The 24,057-nt window shown below is 30.9% G+C and overlaps 2 protein-coding genes across 2 annotated transcripts; both read left to right on the forward strand.

Annotated features, from left to right (window-relative positions):
- The first annotated feature begins 411 nt into the window (after window positions 1-411).
- LOC124827936 (putative transporter C405.03c) lies at window positions 412-6,142 on the forward strand. The gene is made up of 9 exons (XM_047301125.2): window positions 412-931; window positions 1,912-2,298; window positions 2,607-2,821; window positions 3,424-3,494; window positions 3,603-3,704; window positions 3,860-3,977; window positions 4,061-4,196; window positions 4,730-4,777; window positions 5,751-6,142. Exons 1-9 carry the CDS (start codon window positions 851-853, stop codon window positions 5,796-5,798), a joined length of 1,206 nt encoding a protein of 401 aa, XP_047157081.1. The 5' UTR covers window positions 412-850; the 3' UTR covers window positions 5,799-6,142.
- Window positions 6,143-14,276: 8,134 nt separating this feature from the next.
- LOC124827944 (hydroxyproline O-galactosyltransferase HPGT2-like) lies at window positions 14,277-21,599 on the forward strand. Its single transcript, XM_047301135.2, has 12 exons — window positions 14,277-14,541; window positions 14,796-14,859; window positions 14,975-15,024; window positions 15,150-15,337; window positions 16,109-16,169; window positions 16,311-16,383; window positions 16,805-16,928; window positions 17,035-17,122; window positions 17,894-17,944; window positions 18,679-18,750; window positions 20,703-20,815; window positions 21,237-21,599. Exons 1-12 carry the CDS (start codon window positions 14,420-14,422, stop codon window positions 21,257-21,259), a joined length of 1,029 nt encoding a protein of 342 aa, XP_047157091.1. The 5' UTR covers window positions 14,277-14,419; the 3' UTR covers window positions 21,260-21,599.
- Window positions 21,600-24,057: the final 2,458 nt, after the last annotated feature.

Here is a 24,057-nt window from a genome sequence, read left to right on the forward strand (position 1 = left end):
CTTTGGTTAGGTTAATTGGACAAATTCATTTAATCCCAACTAAAATGTCTAAATTCGTTCATTTTGGTTAAATCAATACAAGAAGAGTCTATTATAATATAAGTTAAATGTTGTTGCTTATGAATTTAACGATGTTTTTAAGTTAGTTTAACGACGCTAATTTAGATTGAACTTATTAAAATGTTTGCGAACCCAATTTAACTAAGCTCAATTAAGTTTAATTGATTAAACTTTTATTCTATTAATCCATGAAGAATTGATGATAATTACTGCTGGAAACCACTGTATTCTAAAGGAATAGAAAATTATTATAGTTTCTTCTGTTTCTATTTATACATACAATTTTTTCGGTTCATAGAAAAATGGTGTTACTCCAAATTTTATGGTTAGAAAGGAAGCACATGTTGTGTAACACGAGAATGCATAAACAGAATTGAAAGGGTGGGCACCAGAATGAAAGATAGTAGGAAAGAAAGGGAAATGCACAAAATAAAAAAAGCATTTTCACAAGTTTGTGAACCGAGTAACGTTGACATGCTTGAGAATTGCGTTGAGACAATTCTCATAAACTAAAACTTGACGTTGACACGATCATTTTCTCCATGTTGTTTCATTTCTCCACTCATTTTCTATGTCTTTTCTGTCGTTAGAATATCCAACCTCCCTGCAAAATCTTCTCACGCAATTTTTGTAAACAAGTTTGAGTCATGTTCTTCGCCGTGGTGTTGTTCTTGTGATGGAATTGGCATATTAATGTGTTGAAGGGTTATTCTGGGATCTAGCAGAGGCAGAAGCGTGTGGATCTCTGCAATTCCTGTGGCTTTTTCCATCTGGGTATAGTTGGTTTGTTATGGGGTGGAGATACAAGGCAGGATTGTTCCTCATACTTACTGTGGTTATCATATGGGTCACCTCTGCTGAAGTCACCCAGGTAAAGTTTTGCCAATTATATGCTTTCAAAATCTACCCTTTTTCAAGCTTCTTTAGGCATGTAATTTCAATGGATTTTGTTTGGAGTCTGGGGTGAATGCTTTCTAGATAATGTGGATATGTGTGTATTTTGTTGTTGTTTGTGGGTGTGTGTACTTTTCCATCGGGTGAAAATTATGTCTTTTCTCCTTAGGCATCTTTGGTACCAGCTCGATATAATGAAACAATTGTGGGGTTGTTGTCTTGGTATATAGGTATAGGACCTTCTGTGCCATAGGAGTTAGGTCTACTGTTATAACGTGATGAACCATGGTTCAAATCCCCGCTAAGAAGGTGTCCGATTGTGTTTCAAAAAAGATTGTTTCTCAAGGAAAGACCCATGTGAAACAAAAAGGCAACATATGACGACCTGTCAAAAACACAATTAATAATTAGGATGATGTGTTGGCATAATATGCCTTGGTTTTGAAGGTTCCTAAATCATAAGATTAACCTTTGCATTGATACACTGTTTGAAGTTGAAACTTCACATGTCAATCTACAAACCTCTAGATGAGATTGGAAGTTCCATATGCAAGAATAATTTGATTGCAAAGAATAGCTAGCCTAAAACCATGCAGTCCTCTTGGCTTTGAATTTATGAAAATTGCAGACCTGCATTATAATGTGTCTGAGGGGACCACTATTCCCGGTTATATTTTGTGATCTTGTGTTTTAAATATGTTCATCAAAGGATGTTATGTATTGAAGAGTATGCTTGAAGATTTCTTATTTTAAAGTCGGTGCATTTACTTCTGTTATATGGAATTTCTATTTCTGAATCCATTATCTACACATGGTCAATTTTCTGTTGTTTGAAACTGTTAAAAATTGAGGTTCTTCTCAAGGGGTAACTTTTTATTGGAGATCAGTAACATGCAGTGTCCCACCATCCAAAAAGCTTTGTATGTACAATGCTTCTCAGTTATTTTTTTCGTACAGGATATTTTTATAGATTACAAGCAGCCATTTGCAGTAACATATCTTGGAGCTTCTCTTATGGTAGTGTACCTCCCAGTAGCTTTCATTAAGGACTGGTTTTATAAGTTATATAGAAAACAATCTTCTAAAACTGGAAAAGGTGGGGATGAGTTTGCTGTCCGGATTATGTCTCCTCGCAAGAGCAGTGGAGGGCAAAGGAACAGTGAAGTGGAAATGGGGAGCATGGCTCGAAAAGATAGTGATGCAGACCTTTCAATGAATGAAGAATCAATGCCATTGGTGGCTAAATATAATGATGCTAATGCGACAAAGGCAAACAAACAACTTACTACAAGAGAAATTGCTATTTATGGATTTTACATTGCACCTATCTGGTTTCTAACAGAGGTAGTTAACTTAAAATTGATATCTGGGGTTTGTACTTAAGCAGAACCAAATCATGCCTTCAACTAAATTATGTGATTATATCTTTTAACTGGTCCATGAGCTCCCTACTATTATGAAATACATGAACACCTACACACTTTTCAAAAATTCTAGCATGTCTTAATTTGGCTACAGAGGACAATAGAGTAGGTCTAACAAACTTCGTTAGGATGAATCATTAATAAGCTTTGATACCATTTGGTGAATTAAACTTAACTAAACCTTACAAAATTCACTTAGCAGGTAAATTCTTTTTGTGTTGCTTTCAGTATCTATCAAATGCTGCCCTTGCACGAACTAGTGTTGCAAGCACAACAGTGTTGTCATCTACTTCAGGACTCTTCACTCTCTTCATTGGTGTGCTTATGGGGCAAGAGACTTTGAATATAGCAAAAATAGTTTCTGTCTTGGTCAGCATGGCCGGGGTTGTGATGACAACTCTGGGGAAAACATGGGCTACAGATGATGCTCTAGCAAATCCTTCGTAAGCCTTTCATATTGCTTTTAGAAAAACCACCTTCTTTATGTATTGTTTCTTTCAATTTTAACTGATAACAGAACTTAGCATTAGGTTGTAGAAGTTAGTTCTTTTTCTTCATATACTCTCTAAGCTTGTTAACAAAGTTCCTCAATCCAAATTGCTCATGTTTACCGTTTTTTTTCAGAAAGAACATTGGACAGTATCTTATTTATTCAGTTTCCAATTGCGTACATACATTGCCACCTTGATGTTGACCATATTGTTACGACTTCTATACTATGTAGGGAGTAGAATCCTTAAAGGGCATAAGATGTTAGGTGGAAGCTTATGAATTTCTTTATATCTCTCTCATAAATTATCCCTCTTTGTCTTGTATCACATTTTTGAGAAATCTATGTCTCCCCATTTCATTTGTGTATTAATGTAAGTTTCATCGATTATATAATAGAGACCAGAGGAATCAGAAAATCTGTGCAAAAGTTAGCTAATTGTTTTGGTCATATGCTGAACATTAAGGAATCAATTTGTTGTCTTTCATGTATTATCAGCTTCTTGCTCTCTGTAATACTATTTTTTGGGCGTTGACAGTTGATATTTGTGTTCAGCAATGGACAGCGCACTCTTGTTGGAGATCTTTTTGGACTTCTCTCAGCCATTACATATGGTCTGTTTACAGGTTAGACAATGTCTTAGCTTTTTGTTCATGTTCTTTTTTTCTTCTTCTGTATTTCTCAGATAATTTAGACAAATGGTGAGTTGGTTATTTGATCTTAACGTCTCACAGTTCTTCTTAAAAAAGCTTCTGGGGAAGAAGGAGAACGGATTGATGTGCAAAAGCTGTTTGGATATATTGGATTGTTTACACTTCTAGCACTATGGTGGCTTAGTAAGTTTTTCAACTAGCAATGACTCTATAGACTATAGTTATTGATAAATGTCTTGTTTGGAGGTTCTCTGAGTCCACTCCTTTTTATGTGCTCATTTTTAACTTTGATTTCTGTTCTAAACTAAATTGCTAATTTCCCTGTATGTTTTTCTTAGTCTGGCCATTGTCAGCCATAGGAGTTGAACCTAAGTTTAGTATTCCTCATTCTATTAGAGTGGATGAAGTGGTGCTTGCCAATGGATTTGTTGGAAGTGTTCTCTCAGACTACTTCTGGTAAATGAAATGAATCTGACTAATTCACACATACATGCAGAGTTATCCAAACTCTTAAACTAGAGTTCATTTTATGTACACAGGGCACTCTGTGTTGTGTGGACAACTCCCATTGTGGCCACTTTGGGCATGTCACTCACCATTCCTCTTGCTATGTTGGCTGACATGCTGATCCATGGTCGGCATTATTCAGTATTGTACATTTTTGGCTCAGCTCAGGTACTGTTATGGCTAAAGATATATGCAACTTTTACGAGTTCAGGTTCTCTGCTGGTTTTTTGGTGCTATTCTTACATATATAGAAGTTCTTGCATATATTTTTTCTAAATTTTTAGTTTTAACTTGGCACAAGTTAATTTTAATTTATGGAGAAACTCGTTTCATTTTTCCTTTTTCTAAAAGTCCTTATGAAGAAACTTGTTACATATCAATTAGGAAGTTAGTTGATGTAGCTTCCACATGGCACATTGCTTTTTGTTGTTCTAGTAAATTTATATGTAGCTTATGTCCAATAATGTATGATTCAGTTTTTTGGTTCAGTAAAATTTACCATCAAATGGAGTATGTCTTCCACATCCATAATTCCTTGCATAGTTATGATTTACATGAAAGAGGTTTCATCCATAACCTAGGAAATAGTTTTCATACCATGATGTGATGTTTATCAACTCATGTTTGGATGACACAATCATCAAAGCTTTCAACATGGTTGTTCACATATTAAAGGATTTGTTTTTGGAACTGAGCTGCAGGTATTTGCAGGCTTTGTGATAGCTAATATTTCAGATAGGATATCCAAGGTGGGATTATAGCACATTCTTTCCAATACTGATTCTTTCTTTGGTTGGTTATCTCCCACCACTTACACTTAAATGTTATTCAAATGTTGAAAAAGCAAACAATGCCTTAATCTAGGGCTTTGTCATGTTCAAGGAAAGTAACAAAATTGTGATTTTCATGTAAATGGAAAGTGTTCAAGGTGAGCTTGTAGCCATGGTTGTAAAGAAGCAATTTTACATGGTGGCTACACAAGTAAATCAGGTCTTCAAAAAATTAAAACATCACTAATATTCTGTCTGTGCAAATATTTATGCACTGATATCTAATTAGAAATCAAAAGGGTATGATTTTTGGAATAATTATATAAAATAAAGATATATAATATACTAAGAAAAGTTATTAAACATATTTTTTTTTATTACCATGGAGTATTTTCTGTCTAATAGGGGGACTAATCTTGTTTGGATAACCTTATCATTATTAATAATTTATTCATACTGAAGCATTTGTTGTCCATTGTTAACACTATAATAAATATAAATAGAAATGAAAGAAAAAATATTGAAAATTTAAAATGAAACTTATTTTGAAACTTTTTTTTTCTTATATCATGGAATGTTGAAAAAAAAAAGGTATATGTGTTTTTTTCCTCAATTTACTATAAAAACTTGTATTTTTCCTTTTATTTTGTGAAAGTCATGTAAAATATTTTCCTTAACAAAGAGCATGTGGAAATTATATTATAGTTTATTGTGAAATTTTATTTATCATATAAAAAACACTAGATTTATTATTTATTTAAAAGATATTTTACATGACTTTCCCAAAATGTAAGAATAAAATATTTTATAATTTATTTTATAAACAAAACACAAATTTTTATAATAGTTTGGAGATAAAAATACATATTTAATTCTAGAAAGAATGTTAATGTGAATTTCATCGTTGTATATTGTTAAAGTAAGTTATTCATCATGGATTTCTTATTTGCAGGAAAATCACATCCAAGATTTGTCAATAGGCACAAATGGAAAATGTTAACTAAATAAATCAACAAAGGTCTTGATAAAGAAGTATGTGAAGAAAAAGAGAGTTGAAGAAAGTGTCCATTTTTATGGTAATAGGTGAATTAGTGATAAAAGGGATTTTTATGCATTGAAGCCTTTTGGACAACAAAATTTCAAAGTCATGGTGGTTTATTTATCAATGCCATGTGAAAATGAGAGTTATTCAAAGATGTGTAACAAGAAAAAAAAAAGGCAAATGGAATGGCTCAAGTAGATTGTATATATAGGTTTTCTTAGTAAAACAAATATGTTCAATTTTTACTTTTATTGAGAGACATTGTAACATACTTCAATTTCAAATTATGAACATGATTAGTCAAGAACTATCAAACTTTTATTTGTTTTGATTTATAAAGTCTCTTGTCAAAAAGTTATTTGACATCGATAATTACCATTTAACAACTTTTTATAAGAGTAAAATGATCTCACTTTTTGTATTTTTAATGAAAAAGAAAATAAATAATAATAAATAGTAGTATCTTATGGGTGTAAAAAAAATGGTGTAAAATATCAATGTCCTTTACATAAACATTTATAATTTTTCAAATACATCCTGATGTGAAACATCAAATCAATTTGTAAGCAGACAATATATTTTTCATTATCTCATTACACACAACAACTCAAACAAATTACAAAATCACAAGTAGCTCTTATAGGGTTTTTTCTTATCAAAGTTTCAACCTCACAATTGTAAGTTTTTGTTTTCAAACTAAAAATTTAATTACCTCGTTTTACCTTAATTCCTTAACTCCTCAAAGAATTACTCCAAAACCCAGAAAAATTAAGAAAATTATTGTATTTATATATTTATATATTTATTGTTATTCTTTTGAAGATTGAAAATACCCACGAAACCCCATTTAGCCATGAGTATGAATATATGATTGATAAAAAAAAAGTTGTCATGATTGTAGAACTTAAGAAAGGAATAAGGTATCCACTATATGTCCCTGTCTCAGGCAGGTGCCATTTCTATTTGTAAGTGAAAATGAATGAGTAAGGTATAAGAAGTTCAACCATCAGTTTGAGATGTTGCAAAATATTTGCTTTATCTTTTCTTCTTAACATTTTTTTATCTATGCTTTTGGATAAGATGTGTTTTCATATTCTCTTAAACATTAGTGTTTCAATATAATTAAGCTATATATTTTAATTCAATATTTATGTGTTCTGCATTATCTTATATTTGGTAGAGAATAAAGAAATAAAGAGAATAAATGTTAAAATATGGTTTGTTATGTTTGATAAATAAAAAAAGAATAAAAAAATAAAAAATAAAAGGTTAAAACCCTGAGTTCCTCATACTCAAAATCTCAATTCTATTCTCATATTTAAATAATCTCAATTGGATCCTATTTTTTACAATGTGATGCAATTTGATTTTTTCCATAATATACTAGTGACAGCATTAAGTCAGTATCATGTGTCAGTATCATGTGTCACTATGTGATTTTTTATTTTTTTACTTTTTTAATATTTTAATTTTTTTTTTCAAAAAAAAAGTTGTCACATTTAATTCTTTCATGTGGCAAAGATAGTGTGACGTGGTAGTGACAGTGTCACTTGTCACGATTGGAGAAAGTGTCATGTCAAAAAATATCAATTTAGTCCTTTTGTCTCAATTTTATCTTAATTATTTTTTTAAAGATTGAAGCAATTTCATCCCTCCCAAAATTAAGACCAAATTTAAATTTTATATAAATGTATAATAATATTTTCATTAAAATTTAATTTTTCATCCCGACCCGACCCTTTTTAGCAGACCAATATCGGGTCAGGGTTAACCAGGTCAGGCTTAACCAGGCCTGGTTGGCCCGTTTTGCCACCTCTAATAAATGTTATAATTGTTCTAATGATATTTTTATTAATATTTTTAATAAGATTAAATTTATTTAAATTAATATTTTACATTGAATTTTATTCAAATTTTGTTTTTAAATTAGTTGAACTCAGTAAAGAAATATGTTGACTAGACAAGTTAACATGATGTAGTAAGACACTAGACTCCTACAAGCAGTAGAGAAGTCAAAGCAAAATGTTAGATGAATCAACCCAAGCACAACAAGATACTAGACGAGTATCAATATTAGACAACTCAAAGTAACTCCTTAAATTGAATGTTGAATATCCATACTAAATGAGTGCTTCCATTAAACTACTCAAATGGAAGAATGACTAGACGAGTAAACTCAAGGCACACATGAGATGAGTCAAGTTTAAATCATCAGATGGTGTGAAAAGAAATTAACAAATCACTAGGTGATACAAAGATCAAGTCCAAATTGATCAAAGAAATTTGAACAATAAAATTTGATTATCAAATCAATCAAGAGATTATCATATTATCAAAATAAAAGGATTATGAAGCAAGACTATTGAATATATATATATATATATATATATATATATATATATATATATATATATAAGGAAATCCTTTCTCATTGAATATTATGAATATTATCATACAATTATCAACCAAGCACGAGCAAGAAATACTTTACAAATCAAAGAATACAAGAGAATCTCCATATGATTGAAGCCACATGATGGTATGAAGTTTGAAATTCAAATTGTTGAATGACATATAAGGAAAGATTTGCTAATTCACATGAAATAATACACTTTGATTTTCATATCAAGTACTTAAAAATGAAGTAACAAGAAGATATTTGAAGATATGAAGATTAAACTCAATTGAATAAGCATCAACGACCAAATACCACAATGTGAATATAAATACCAAGATGAAAAAGATAAGAATATGAGAGAACACTAGTGCATGAAAGACATTTTATATTAGTTAAAAAAGTTTTTCTATACCGATTCTAGAATTGGTATAGAAAGTGTCACTTTTATACCAATTAAGCACATAATCGATATAAAAAGTACATTTAAAATGATAGGTTTATACACCTTTTGTAACATGAATTCTTGTGTTTCTATCGGTATCTAGTCTCAATCATGTTCGACATTCATCGAGCAACCCAATAAGCAATGCACAAAGACCTCTTTCTAAAGCAAAATCAGTCACCACTTTCTTATTGGAGTATAAACACAGGGAGCATTCCTCAAAGTTATAATCTTAGTTTGTTGAAGTTGTTGGAACAAATTATAAGCATCTTGGATAAGATACAACTTTTTACCCATAAAGGCTTGTGCAATAAGTGCAAGTTCCACTCCGTAAGCTTCAAAAACATTCAACTGGAATATTACTTGTGTTACAACAAAAGGTTCAACCTTAAAAAAAGATTTGAAGGTAAGAAAGAGATAAATGAAAATTCTTCTATTAGTAAACAAAGAAAAATACAAAGAAAAGTCTGAAAACTTTATTTATGAAAACATGTTCGGATGTTGTCATGTGTAAGAATACCTCATTCATGAAGCCTTCATAGGTGTAACTTCAACAATGGTAGTTGCACCGCCTCCTCTAATTGCCCACAAAATGTTACGATCACCAAGAATACTTTCCTCTCTCCGTGTTCGATATTCGTCATGAGTGACAAGGTTAAAAGTTCCAAAACAAAATGTGGAGTTATTCTTTTAGTGTCTCATTTATTTGAGCTTGCAAATCAGGAGCTAGGCTAGTTGCCCATTCTTCCTACATGATCAGGGAGGTTATTGTGCAGTATATAACAAATGAGTGTTTTTATGGGTCTTGCTTATATCCAACACCACCTTCCCCGAGCCCATTTTCAATTCACCAACCCTACCTTCCTACACCCAAACCCCCTTATCTCATCAACCATTCCAGTTACAAATCTAAGCTCCTCCTTCTGACATCAACCCATCTTCGTCGTCGTCGTTGAAGGAAACTACCCCTCCAAGTCTTGCAGGTGTGGTGGCACCACCACCTATTAATACATTTACACCAAGGTTGGCATAAGTGGCACAAGATCCTATGCATGTTACTTCGATAACAAACGACGTTGTTAACGACTGGTCCACCATGTTTGAAGGCTCACCAATGTTGGAATCGAACTAGACTACCTAATTGTTGCCTTGTTCTCCTCCACTTGTGACATCCACAACAATGTGCATGTCGCATTCTCTTTTGTTGTCACAATTCCCGTGTATAGTGCGCGGACCAACAACTTAATCCCATCGACAAAGGCCATGACCTCCTTGTTCTTGTCGCAGAGCTAAAGATTTAAAACCGCGATGAACTCTATACGAGAGAGAATGCTTGAGAACCCTAAACGAGAGATGATGCTTTAAGATAACCTTTGTGTTCAGTAATAAAAAAAATAAGAAACTACTTTTTGTACTGGTTATAATTTATAGAAAATGTTTTTTCTTTATCACAAAAAGGCCACCACACCCACTTTCTATACCGATTATAACTATAATCGGTATAAAAAATGTTATCTTATTTTCAGTTTCGTTATTGCGTCACTTTTTATACTGTTTAGATTATAACTAGTATAAAAAAGTCTCTATAAAAAATATTTTTACACTAGTGTAAATACCAAAGGGCTGCAAAATTGTCAAATCATTCAAGAAATATTCATAGATATAATACTTTGTGACTATAGGGTTAAGTCAATTTGTTGAGTGAGATTAGGTGGCGTGTTAACCATTGTAATATCGTTCACATTATGAAATATACACTTTGAGCTTTAGTACACTCTCCTACATGAGAAACTATTATCGTTATTGTAATTGAAAGTTCTTGATCTCAAGGAGAGATTGAGAAGGATGCCTAGAGAGGTTTATACTTGTAACATGGAGAGAATGATATTCATTGTTACCTAGAGATGATTAGTTAAGGGATTTGATTAGTCAAGGTTGGTTAAGTGACTAGACGTAGCCTTAGTATGGTGAACCAATATAAATTATTAGGTGCATTTTTCTCCATGTTACTCTTTAGTTTGCCTATATTATGTCTGTGCAAAACAATTATAAAATGTCTACAAACTCTATTTATCTCTCACTTCTAGAGCTACCTTGCACCAACATCCTATTAACCACAATGACAATGATTTTAACTCTTCAATAAAAAAGTTTGAATCATATTATTAAAGATCTTAAATCACTCAAATTGTTGAGAAAACAAGAGACTCTATAGAAAAAAAAAGAAGAAAAAAAGAGTTGAAAGAGAAACCTAACTTGTTATTCAAGAAGAGGAACTTAGGTTAATGAAACAAAAATGAGAAGTTCAAAGTAAGATAAAAATAAGCAAAAGTCAAAGACATTCTAGTTGAGGCTTGAAATATGGGGAATCACAATATTAGGAGAACAACATGAGACTTAATGAGTACTATCAACATCTTTCACGTAGGAATAGAAGAGAACACACACCTAGGGAGGCTAAGGTAGATCTTCCATATTTATATGGTAAATGAAGGTGGAATAACTTTTTTCTTACCACCAAGTCAATGAGGAGAGAAAGGTGCCTCTGGCTACCATTAGCTTCTAGATATAAGCCTTGTACTGGTGGACTTCCATGGTGAGAGACAAGCATCTCCATAGGGAGGAGACACATGCCCTCTTACTATAATGGGGAAATGATGGACAAACTCTAAAAGCTCCAACAAAAACACACAAGTGTAGAAGAATATAGGTAGAAGATGGTGTTTCACATGATGAGGTTTGAGATAAGGGAAGAAGAAGATACCACCATAGCTAGGTTCATGGGTGGTTTGAACCTTGAGATAAGAGATAAAGTTAAGCTTTTACCTTACAAAGATTTAAATGATATGGTATAACTTTGTATCAAGGTAAAACAACACAATTTGAGAGTACTTTTTTTTAAAGAAAGACTATGCTCACTCTAGTTATTATCCCAACAAGTAAGAGCTAAGGGAGGAAATTAGCTTTCAGGAGAAACTAAGGATAAATCCTCCCCAAAATCTTGAGAAAATTAAAGGAAAAAAATACATAGAAAAGAAATTTCTTCCTACACTCGTACTAGTAAGATCACATGTTTCAAGTGTTTAGGTGGATACCACAACTCTTTTAAGTACCCCAACAAATGAATCATAACCTTAAGGGGAAGATTTGTATAGCATCCAAGATGTGAGCAACTCATTTTCTTCAACCTTTGAAGAAGAAGAAAAGCCAACTTGAAAGGATCTTCATGTTGAAGTTGTTTATCCTTGCACTTCTTGTTAGGAAGATCACTCCTTATCATCCTAGTACATCCCAAAGAAAAAACATTTTTCAAACCAAATATCAAATTTCTAAGATGTCATGTTCTCTCACTGTGGATAGTAAATCATGCTACAATTATCATAGTACTAGGTTGGTGTAAATGTTAAATTTCTCACAATTTTTCCATCCAAAACATTATAAACTTCATTAGATTAATAGGGATGAGTATATGCTTGAGAATCATCTAGTGAAAATGAAGATTTCTATAAATTATTATGATAAAAATATTACCTATGAAAGCTTGTCATATTTTATTAAGATGGGTTGATGAAAACATTATTCATGATGGTCATACTAATAAAATCACTTTCACTTGTTTTATGGGATAAAAACACTACTCATGATAATAACCAATTCTCATTACCATATTATGTATTTCTAAGTTAAATATGTTTATTTACTTAAATATATTAATTGGATGCATTTTAAGTGTTAAAAATAATCTAAAATTAAGTAATTTAAATACTTATCACACTTCCAAAAGAAAAGGGATGATGAAACCATCTAGTCATGCTAGCACAAAATAAATACACAAAAAGGTTTAACCTCTATTGGATTTCCAGCCATTCTTATTGGATTCAAGATCAACTCAAAAAAAGTCCACTATATTGGGTAATAAAATGTACAAAGTAAGACATTTCAATATTTCAAAATCAAGCACCCATATATTATTAATAGTATTTTATTATAAATACGTCATGATTAAATCATTTAATAATAATAAAATTTAAAAATTTTAAATGCTTGTCATAAAAAATATTGAAATAGCATTGAAATAAATAAATTAATAAATAATATAAACAATACTTTCATATATTCAAAATAAAAAATGTTAAAAAATTCAACAAAAAATCGATTACATGAAATATTAATCATTAAAATTCTATAATATTATTTATTTTTACTAATAATTAATTCTTGAAAAAATATTTTATTCAATCTCATTAATATTTAAGTGATCAAATTTTATTTAACCCTTTTTACAATGAATTTAAATTTCATAAAATTTATAGCACGTTTTTATAATTTTATTTAAAGTTCATATAATTTCAAAAATTAATATTTTCGAAAGTTTAGTACAACATATGAGTGTAATTATAATTCATTTATTTTGTAGAAAAGAAAATTTACATAGAGAGACAAAATAAGAGTTTATAATAAACTCTTATTTTGTTTTAACTGAACTATACACTAATTTAATTAGTTTTCAGTTAAAACAAGTTTAATTATTTTTAGTACAATATAATATTGATAACTGTACTCAGTTTATTAAATTGTGCCAGGCCTAATAATAAATACAAAGTACAATGCCATTAAAGTTGTAACAGTGTTCTACGGCTAAATTTTTAGATTCTAATATATAAATGGTAGAATTTTAAAAATCTAAGGCTAGGTTTTTAATTTCTATGCAGAAAAATTTTTGTTGACAAAGATGAAATCCACTTTCATGATTTTTAAGTTAAGAAAAAAAATTAGCTAAAAACATGTTAAAAAAAATTAAGTCTTTATTATTAATCCAAAATATTCCTAATCGAGATCGAATGCTTAAGTAGTTTATTTCTTATCATTTATCCGTAAATTTCTTACATTAAATTACATAAATAGTTTACTATCAGTCATTAAAAAATACATATTTTATACTTACATGTAAAATTTATTAATTAAAAGACTTAATTCTGTTAAATCTATCCATGCATTTTTTATTTATTATCTTTAAATTTTTATCACTTTTCATATTTTCTTATATTTTATCACAAATTCAAAAAATAACACATGATTTCATAAAATTATATGATTTTTTCATTTAAATAAAGAATTTTTCTATAAAAATTTTATCTAAGCATGTTTTATTCAATTATGACAGAGAAGAACTCGACTCAATTTTTTAAAAAAACAAAAAAATCAGAAATAAATTAAGATGATACCAATCAACTTTTATTATTGTGTTTTTAAAAAAAAAATCTTACCATTATTTAAGTAAATGGAGTTTTATCTATTTTTCCATTTTATAATAATTATTTAAAAATATCATTTAAGATAAATATGATAGAAGTCAATTTTTACAGGTAAATGTTTACTGAGAATAAATAACACCCTAAGTCATTCTAGAGAATAAATAACACCCTAAGTCATTCTAGATACATCTTGCCAAACAACACCTTTGAAGAAAAAGGCGTGTTTAAATAAGAAAATAAAAGAAAGTTGAAAAAAATCTGGAAATTTGAACTGTAAAGTCAGAGTTACCAAAGTAAAACTCAGTAACAATTATTATAGTTATATAAATTTATATATTTATCGGTTACAAATTACAATTGCAGAAGAAATGAAAACTTTGAATCGAAAACAGAGTCCTTGTCTCTGATCACTGTGATTGAGCAGTGATCGAGTTGCGAACTGCGATTATTCGCATCACCACCGGTTCGCGAGCGTTGGTCGGAGATGGATACGTTACCGACGACGAAGCGCGGCGGCGGAGGGAGATCGAAGCCCGTTCCGACCTCCAAATCCTCCCTCGTCATGGCCTTCTTCTCTTGCGTAGCCTGGCTTTACGTCGCTGGCAGGTACGTACGCTCTCAAGCGGTTCATTCTTTTTTTCAAATCGGTTCTCCGAATCGCTTTTGGATCCATCGAATTAATCTTGTTGCTTAGTTACGCATTGATTTGTGATTCGCAACACGATTATGCTCTTCGGTTTGAACGTAACGGTTTTGCTCTATGTTTTTGTTTTTTTTTATTGTTTTTATAAGCTAAAGATTTTACTGATATGGATTAAATAAGCACAGCTGTGAGTGATAGTTGTTTTTGGAATTGTTAGGTTATGGCAAGACGCAGAGAACCGAAATTTACTTTCCGGACTTTTAAAGAAGAATTCAGCTCAGGTTCATTTTTTCTTGAATTTTCTCTGATGTTATTATTGTTTTATATTATAATAATTCATTTCTAGTCTACAAACTTATTTTATTGTCTCGTTTTTTCTTTTTTTGTGGTTACTAGAGGCCTAAGTTTCTTACAGTAGAAGATAAATTAATGGTGCTAGGATGCAGGTAAGTTGTTCTTCCGTTTTTTTTTTTTTAATTTTAGCTTTGTTCTTTCAATGATGTGTTGTTTGGGTGCTATTGGTGTGGATGGATCATGGAACTGGAATTAGTGTGTTTGTGTTGCTTTACAGGGATCTGGAGAGGAGGATTGTGGAAGCTGAGATGGAATTGACATTTGCTAAGAGCCAAGGGTATCTCAAGGGGCAGGGCCAGAAAAGCGCCTCTTCTGATCGTAGGCTTCTTGCTGTTATTGGTGTGTATACTGGATTTGGAAGTCGGTTGAAGAGAAATGTCTTCAGGGGGTCTTGGATGCCCAGAGGTCTGTTTTTTCTTTTGGTCATAGAAAATTCTCTAATACGCGCTTGAGTCGTTTCAAGAATTTTTTTTTTTATATGAAGGAAGTGTAAGATAATGCTAAGTTAGGAGATGGGAGAGGGATTTGGTGCCAGTTGACATAAGGCTATGTGCTCTTTTGCTTTGTCTTCACTGGGATCAAGTTCATTGGTTGTGATGCAAACTGAGTTTGGTGGTTTGTTTTTGTAAAAGATAGTGATCTTGATATTTTGTTTTTGAAGCACTTTTTTTTTTTCTTTTGAATTTGACAGTGATTTTGACACGCCCAGTTTGGATTTGGGTTTGATTTGGACATTGTTTTCTTTTATTCTATTTTATTTAGCTAGTTTGTTCTTTCAAAGTTTTTTTGAAGATTGGTTTCGATCTATACATTGATGGTTTATTGCTATTTTCATGATTTTAGAATTTCTAGTTTTCTACCTTTGAGCTCCAAGGATTAATTTTATTATTTTCTGTAGAAAAATGTTAAAACTATGGTTCATCATGTACTTAGTGTTAAAAGCCTTGATAATTTTTTGTTCATATTTAGGGTACATCTGTTGTGTTTGAAAGTTTTAACCATTAACATTTTCATAATCTTTTTGGTTTGGTAGGTTATATAACAAATTTGATATATTGCATACATTTTGAGTTACGAGAATGTAAACAGTTGATTATTTTGAAGATGATTGGTTACCTTCTGGTTCAATTCAATATTACTTAGTCAATTAACATCTTATCTTCACTTTTCTGACAGGTGATGCCTTGAAAAAACTTGAAGAAAGAGGAGTGGTCATTCGATTTGTTATTGGTCGGAGGTTTCTCCACTTACTTATCCTTTGTACACATGATTTCTTTTTAAGCTACAATTGTTTTTTATCTTCTTTATTTCCCTAATCTAGTACTCCATGATAAAATTATTCAGGGTTCCATATGAGTTAATACTTTTTAATTGACAGTGCTAATCGTGGTGATAGCTTAGATCGAAATATTGATGCGGAAAATCGCTCGACAAAGGATTTCCTGATTCTAGTAAGCAAGATAGTTGTTTTATTGTAAATTTGAATAAGTTTAATATTTTACCTTGGATAATGTCAGTGAACAGGAAGTACTTAATTATCTTAAATTTGATTGATTATAAATACCTTATGGTTATGATTTTATGGGTGCACCTGGAAGAGTTCATAGAGTGCTTATTTGAGAAGTAGTTTGTAAACTTTCTTTAACTTTTTTTGCTTAGCTTATTTCAGTATATAAGGCTCTAATCTGGTATGCTTGTTAAATATGCATTTAATTAAGCTATTTATCCAAATTAGACCATTTTGCTTCTCTATTCTTTTTATTTAAAATATATTGATATAATATCAATGCTCATTTGAATATGCTTCCTTTTAATTGAACCTTGATAAACAAGCCAAGTGTATATCTTGACCATTTGTTTTTATTACATCAGGAAGGTCATGAGGAAGCTCAAGAAGAGTTGCCTAAGAAAGTAAAAACTTTCTTTAGCACTGCAGTTCAGAACTGGGATGCTGATTTTTATGTGAAAGTTGATGACAGCATTGATATTGATCTGGGTAATGATTGCATATCTATATTCTTATTTAGGAGATTTTTTGGAAAACCTACGTTTTCCTAGATGTGAAACTGAGACATTCTTAACTCTGTTCACTGGCCTAGCAGAGGGTTTAATTGAACTTCTTGATCATCGCCGTGGCCAGGATGGGGCATATATTGGATGCATGAAATCAGGAGAAGTGATATCAGAAGAGTAATTTCTTTATCTGAGTTTGTTGTGATAATATATCTGTCTATGATAATTGATTTATGGATATATTGGGCTGTTTTATGTAGTATATGTTAGGTTTCTAATCAAGAAACCTAAAGAAAACCTCACTAACACACGCACAGGGCTCACACTGAACACTGAATAACCTCCACACGTATTATTAACAGCAAGAAAGTCAGAAACAGGGCAGCTATGGGAGCCTAACCTCCCCCACAGGAATAAGGAATCCTGTACAAAGAATACAAGTAGTCAAAAAGTGTCTTTCAGCAGATAACTACTACCTATATATACAAGTCTAACCCGTGCCCTTTCTAACTGTTAAGACAGTTAGAGTAACTAACTCTACTAACTCTTCCTTCTCCTCTCATAGACTCTTAGTCTCCTATCAGTATAGATGGTTCAAATCATGCTAAAAGCTGTTTGACACTGCCCATGTTTTTTAATAGAACTTTTTAAAGCTTCTTCCTTATTATCTATCTTGTGTTTACTATTGTAGAAGTGTGTTTATCTGCAAGTTAGAGTTAGCCATCAGATGTGGATGCCTTTTTTCGTTTATGTTAATTTCTGATAGCTCAGTTGGCTTTGAATTTTTTATCTATCTAATTTGCCTACTCGCAAATAATATTTGTTGCCTTTTATTTTCTTGTGCATCCAAATTGAATATTATATTTTTAAATAAATTGTCACATGTTGAATCTTGTGGTTGAGTTTTTGTATTCAACTAACAGGCATCTTATTTTGCGCATTTTTCAGTGGAAAGCCGTGGTATGAACCTGATTGGTGGAAATTTGGTGATGAAAAATCGTGAGTAATATGTACCTTTTTTTTTATACTGGAATTATCTTCAGTTTCGTTTTCTTTAAAATTGAAACCATTTTATTATTTTTTTTTCTCGTTGTATCCTTGAATGAGCAAGTGAGTGATATTCACAATATACAACAGTATAACATCAATGCTCGCAAGCATTGGGGGAACAATTATTTGACTTAGGCCTATTAAACATGTTTTTATATCTGCCAAATGTTGGATTGTTGAAACAGATGACTTGTGATGATTAATTAGATAAACTATTTCAAAACACATATTGATAAATAATGGAAACTGTGATCTGCAATTGATGATTGCCGGTGTATATATTATTAGCATTGATTTGTGGAATTGTGTGGTCTTTGCTTTACTTGTTTCTTACAAACATGCCATTAGTAGTGATGTGACAAACTGGATGTAAGCCATCTAGAATCTAATGGATTGTTATCAATTCTTGTTAATCTTTTTTACATTCACTCCAATTCAAATGGATGGGATAGAATAGTTTATTTTTAATTTTTTCTGTTTTACATTATTTTCTTTTACCTTCTTTATCACTGTATCCAACATTGCTCAGTAAAACTAGGTCTCATGCAAAAGCAATGATAAATTATAGTCTTTATATCTCAGTAGTGTACTGATATAACTTTTCAGTAGTTTTGATCACCATATTGAACTGTTTTAATTTTGCTAGTATGAAATGAATCAGAATTTAGTTATTTTTTCTTCAGGTATTTCCGACATGCAGCTGGTTCACTTGTTATAATTTCAAAGAATTTGGCACAATACATTAATATAAACAGGTTAGTTCTCAATATCGTGTGTATGCACTAGGAACCTTAGAAACTGAAGTAGGATTCTTTTATTCTGGTATGGGTTCCTTCATTCAGCATTTAGGCTGGCAAAGCACGCTTCTGAACCCTAAAAGAGGAGGCTCTGGATGTTAATTGATTGTACTACACAGAAGCATGTTCCTTGTCTGGCATTATAGCTAAAAAAGCTACCTAATTTTCTTTTTATATTTATGTGCTCATAACTAGACACTAAAAAGTTCTATTGGCAAAGATGTACTATATATACTTATTTTTTGACTTCCGATTTTTCTGGCCGAATCAAAATATCAAATCTAGTTAATTACTTTTAATATTTTCCATGTTTTAACTGCTCTATTTTTAAAACTCTGCAATAGGTGTTCTCTGATTAAAACCATTGAAGGTTAATAATTCCATCTCTATACCTTTCCATCTATTAGCACATGAGTAAATATTCAATATAATCCCTGAAAAGATTGAGGCGGTGACTTATAGGTCCTTTAATAATTTTCTGGTAAATGGGTCTTTGAATAATATTTTCGTTGACACTTAGTCCCTCTTTTTAGGGATCACCATTAATACTACTCGTTAAAGGGATGAATAATGTAGTAAGGAAGAAAGGTTTTCTCACTCCTACGTGCCAACACTTAATTTAGTTGAGTCATAAAATGAAGGTTTTTGTAGTTATTTGAAATTAGAAAGTTGATTTAAAATTTAGTACCAGCTTCCAAATCTCCACTTCTGCCCAATCAACTTACCCTCCTGCAACTCCAAATTAGTTCCAGTCGCTGATCCATCGAAAATGCTAAACTCACCACCTTTACTAATCCTCTCATTATTATATGTGGAATCCTTCCACCTATTCTCATCCATCAATATCTCAAACAAATCCTTCGTCCTACAATTAAACCTTTCTATCATGCTAATACTTTTCACTCTCTTCTCCTTATTTGACTTCCGTTATAATTTTATAAAGGATTTTTACTGTCTCCAATATTTTCTGATATCGGTAACACTGGAGTCTGAAATAATTCTGTTGGCAAAGACTTGTTAGAAATACTTATTTTTTGAATTCCAATTTTTCTGGCTGAATCCTAATACCAAATCTAGTTAAATATTTTTATCTTTATGTTTTAACTGGTCTATTTTCAAAACTCTTGATAGATGTCCCTTCATTATGACCACAGAAAGTTAATCCAGATAATCCAGCTCCGTACCTTTCCATCTATCACCAAATATGAAGTTACTTCATATCTTCTGGGTACAGTAAAAATGAGGGCAGTTGAAACTTGACAGTTGAGTGCTAGTCTTTCCACCTTGCAAAGTTTGGCATAAAATTAAGTTGCAAGCTATTTTTTATGCTATACCCAATAATACTGTAGATCTGTAACTTTTCCATCCCATACCTTTTTCTGGTTTTTAGACTCAAACAAGCGCATCCTAAGACCTAGGTTGGGGGGGTGAGACTCACTGCGAAAAAAATGTCTCCTTTTGTATCTATGATGTTCTTTAGAAGGTCGATATGTTTGTGCAATTTTTGTAGCTTTCTTTCTGGGTTTTTCATATACATGGTTTTTCCTCGAGGACGCTTACTATACATTTGTTTTCATTTTAATTTCAGCTACTATGTTTTCAGTAATAATACACAAGGGGCACCTGGTTGTTACTTTTCACTTCATTTCCTTTTATTTATGAATCTGTATCTGTATATTAATAATTACACAAGGGCTACCTGGTTTTTTCTTTTCACTATATTTCCTATTTTTTATGAATTTGTATATGTATAGTGATAATTGCAAAATCTCGTTTTTACCACTATCAGTACAAATACTTGAAAACTAAAGACAGTAAAAATAAGGTGCTTTTGTAATTATTACAAAAGCAAAATAAACCAATTTTGCCCATCTGATAAATATTCTTCGCTCTATCCCAAAAAATTGTAGTGCGTCTTTGAAGACCTATGCCTTTGATGATACATCTTTGGGATCATGGATGATGGGAATCCAAGCAACTTACATTGATGACAGTCGACTTTGCTGCAGTAGTATCAGACAAGGTGAAATCCCAGTTCTTATGTTTTGTACTGGTTGTTTTCTTGCACTTAGCTGTGGGAAAGGTTGGAGAAGTGGGTTTGTTTCCTTCCATGTTTCTTAACTATGTTTTCTTTGAACTTAAATTGTTTGAAAATGAAAACATATTTGGACAAAATGAAATCTAGAAAGATTAGCAACACATTTCTCTTAACACGATCTACTATTGATTAAAATTTGTTAAAAACAACAAAATTATGAGAGAATTATTAAATAATACCTGAGATCCACAAATTTGTGATTTCGGAGAAATTTTAACCGGTAAGATAAGGTGTGTTCCGTGTTGCTGGCGTGCTCATTTAGAAAAAGAAAAATTGATGTATGATCAAACTTAAATAAAATAAATTTTTGTTTTTCACCAAGTCAAATTTACGTGTCCATTTTCAGACAAGGTATGCTCCTTGGCTTGATTGGCCCAATCACAAACACATCCCTTGTGTGGGAACTCATACAATTTATCTAAAGAAGATCAGTGGCAGTTGAAGATTATGTTCATTCTTTTAGATGTTAGCAGCGAACTTGAAAGCATAACTACAGATTAACAAAGTTCAGTCATTGGGTGCTGAATTGATAACTTCGGGAGTTCTTCTCTGTTATTGTTTATACAAAACAACTCTTGATGACCAAATATTGAAGAGAGAGACCTGTATACGAAATATTGATGTATTGAACAGCCCACGAACAAATTGTAGACTTCGTTGCCTTGCCATTTTTCTTCAACTCTTTATTATGCTTTTGCATTTGATATTATTTGTTAAGCTAGATTCTGTTCAGCAAAACGGTAAAATAAATAAAGAAATCTGAGCTAAGATTGATGATAGTCATGGAAGAATTACTTAGTTTTATAGTGAAAGTACTTATGTGATGAATTTGAGGTTGAAATAGTTTGTAAGTATAAAATATTTTCTACTATCAAAGGAGCAATGTTAGTAGAGACATGAAAATGCTATTAAGTTTAAGTTTTACATTAAATTGAATTTCATATAAGTTAAAAGATTTATAAAATCCATTAGATTTTTGGTGGAAGGTGGTGTTGATATTTTGTGTGATTAAATTTTATAGATATTGTATCTCTTTCATGAATCATTTCCTTGATAGATAAAATGATGAATATTGTTATGATATTTGTGAAATTATATTATCTTTTTCTGCTATCCACGGGGGAAGATACTAGAAACCTTTTCGGAGGTTAATAACTAACAATTAATCATTGGGGTTGCATTAGATATGGTTAAGTTGGGGTTAAGCATGTAGTTAAAAAAAATTAATTTAATGTTGAACTTTTGTAGATACGCAGAAAACTATAGAAATGAAACTACGGTTGGGTTTTCTATGGCTTCCATAAAACGGCAGAAAATTTCGGCGACCAAAATAGTAGAATTTTATTATACAACTGTAGTTCAGTGCCATTATTTTCGCATTTGGACATATCGGCGAAGGAAAGCTTTAGATATAATAAACGTTAAAATAGATCGCTAACTATTCGTCAGATACCGTCACTGATTTTCATCAAGAGTTTCTTTAAACTGCTTTGTGATCAGATAGTATATTTTATGGTTAGTTATCACTGCAATTTATTAAGAAATTTCTACAAAATTTTACTTCAATGATAAGAAACCTCAAATTCAAGAAACTTACTTTTTGTATATATATTTTTATTTCAATTAATTATAGATCAAATGAAAAAAGAACCAAATTTATACTATTAATTTTTTATAATAAGTTGAATGTGTAAAATTTGAGTTAACTTCAAAATGCAAAGAGTGTATTGTTTGATTGAAAGTGGACAGGTTAAGATGTAAGGGTTATTGTCTTTTTCTTGTTTTTTTTTTTTTTTTCATTTTTCACATATCCTTCTTTCTTGCTTTCTCTTTTTCCTTTTTATCATATCTCTAAACTTTTGAAGTAGTTTTTTATCCTTATTTTCAAACAAAATCATCTGGTTAGAAGTTGACTAATTATAATTCATATTCAATTGTCTAGAATTTGAATTAGAGTTTACACTAAATCTCCCTATTCCTTTGTATAACTGTTTAACTGGTTCTATCAGTTGAAAAATTTAATCTTTTAACTAGATCATTTTTCGAAAAGTTTTTTTTTTTATTAATTTGGTGGTGTTTTCTTAAGTTCTTATTCACTTTTGTAAGTTTATAGCTTCTTCTTTTGGCTAATGTTATTTGGGATTGTTTATTTGGTTGTTAATTGTAGTTTTTAGATGTTTGAACGGGATATTTGGTTTGATGGTAAATTGAGTAATAGTAATTGTAATAGGGAATTTGTGTGGCAAATGAGTGCAATGATTAATTCAAATTTGTTAGAGTGGATAAAATATTAGATTTGGTTTGAAAAGCTATTTTTTGTTTTTTGAGATCTAATAGTTAGCTTTACATAAAGATAATTTTAGTAAAGTTTAAGTAATTAACATAAATGTTAAGAGGGTAACTAAATTGATGTTTAAAGTAAGATTCTTAATTCAAGTTATGATTTGAAGATAGAGAGAGAAAGAGATCTAACATTAATTATCTTTCTTTTAAAGCTCTTATTACTCAAGTAACACTTGATAACTCGAGTGATGGAGTATAGTAAATAAGATATTCTATCATTCAAATATTTTTTTTCTTTAAATGATAAATGTTATCTTTCAAAATTCAAGTAAGATAAGGTCAAAAGAATATTTCTCTTTTAGAAGCATGATCACATATTGAGAAGAAACATTAATGATATGACATGTTAAAGTGATAGTGTGATAATTTGAGTGAAAAAGATTTAGTAAAGTTTTAACTGATGAAGGTTGTTCATACATAGTTATACCCTTAAACAATCTAAAAATAAAGTTCAATACAAATTCATATTCAATTAGTATGTGTTGAGTGTATATGTGGAGGCATATGTGTGTATATATTAAATTGACTATACTATGTTGGGTGAGATGAGTTAAATATCTATGATGGGATGTTGAACCAACTTATGGGTTATAGTATTAGTGAAGTACATAAACTCATTCTTAAAAAGATATATAATTTCTTTCACAATGTAAATAACATAAATTAAGACATTAGAAAAAAAAAACTAGAGAAAGTTTAGGACAACTATTACACTTATTTGTTTAATAAATTTACGTTGACTTATGAAATTGAGGTTCGTACATAGGCCAAGAGTGATTAGAATGAGTCATATAATACTCTAACAAGAAATATCTAATACAAGT

This window comes from Vigna umbellata, chromosome 1, assembly GCF_029865625.1.
Source record: "Vigna umbellata cultivar VRB3 chromosome 1, Vumbellata_1.0, whole genome shotgun sequence".
Taxonomy (NCBI): Eukaryota; Viridiplantae; Streptophyta; class Magnoliopsida; order Fabales; family Fabaceae; genus Vigna; species Vigna umbellata.

Coding starts and splice junctions, on each gene's coding strand:
- LOC124827936 (XM_047301125.2), top strand. CDS start 851: ATGGGGTGGAGATACAAGGCAGGATTGTTCCTCATACTTACTGTGGTT. Junction 932..1,911: donor CCTCTGCTGAAGTCACCCAG/GTAAAGTTTTGC, acceptor TTTTTCGTACAG/GATATTTTTATAGATTACAA. Junction 3,978..4,060: donor GTTCTCTCAGACTACTTCTG/GTAAATGAAATG, acceptor TTATGTACACAG/GGCACTCTGTGTTGTGTGGA.
- LOC124827944 (XM_047301135.2), top strand. CDS start 14,420: ATGGATACGTTACCGACGACGAAGCGCGGCGGCGGAGGGAGATCGAAG. Junction 16,170..16,310: donor CGATTTGTTATTGGTCGGAG/GTTTCTCCACTT, acceptor TTTAATTGACAG/TGCTAATCGTGGTGATAGCT. Junction 17,123..17,893: donor GGAGAAGTGATATCAGAAGA/GTAATTTCTTTA, acceptor CGCATTTTTCAG/TGGAAAGCCGTGGTATGAAC.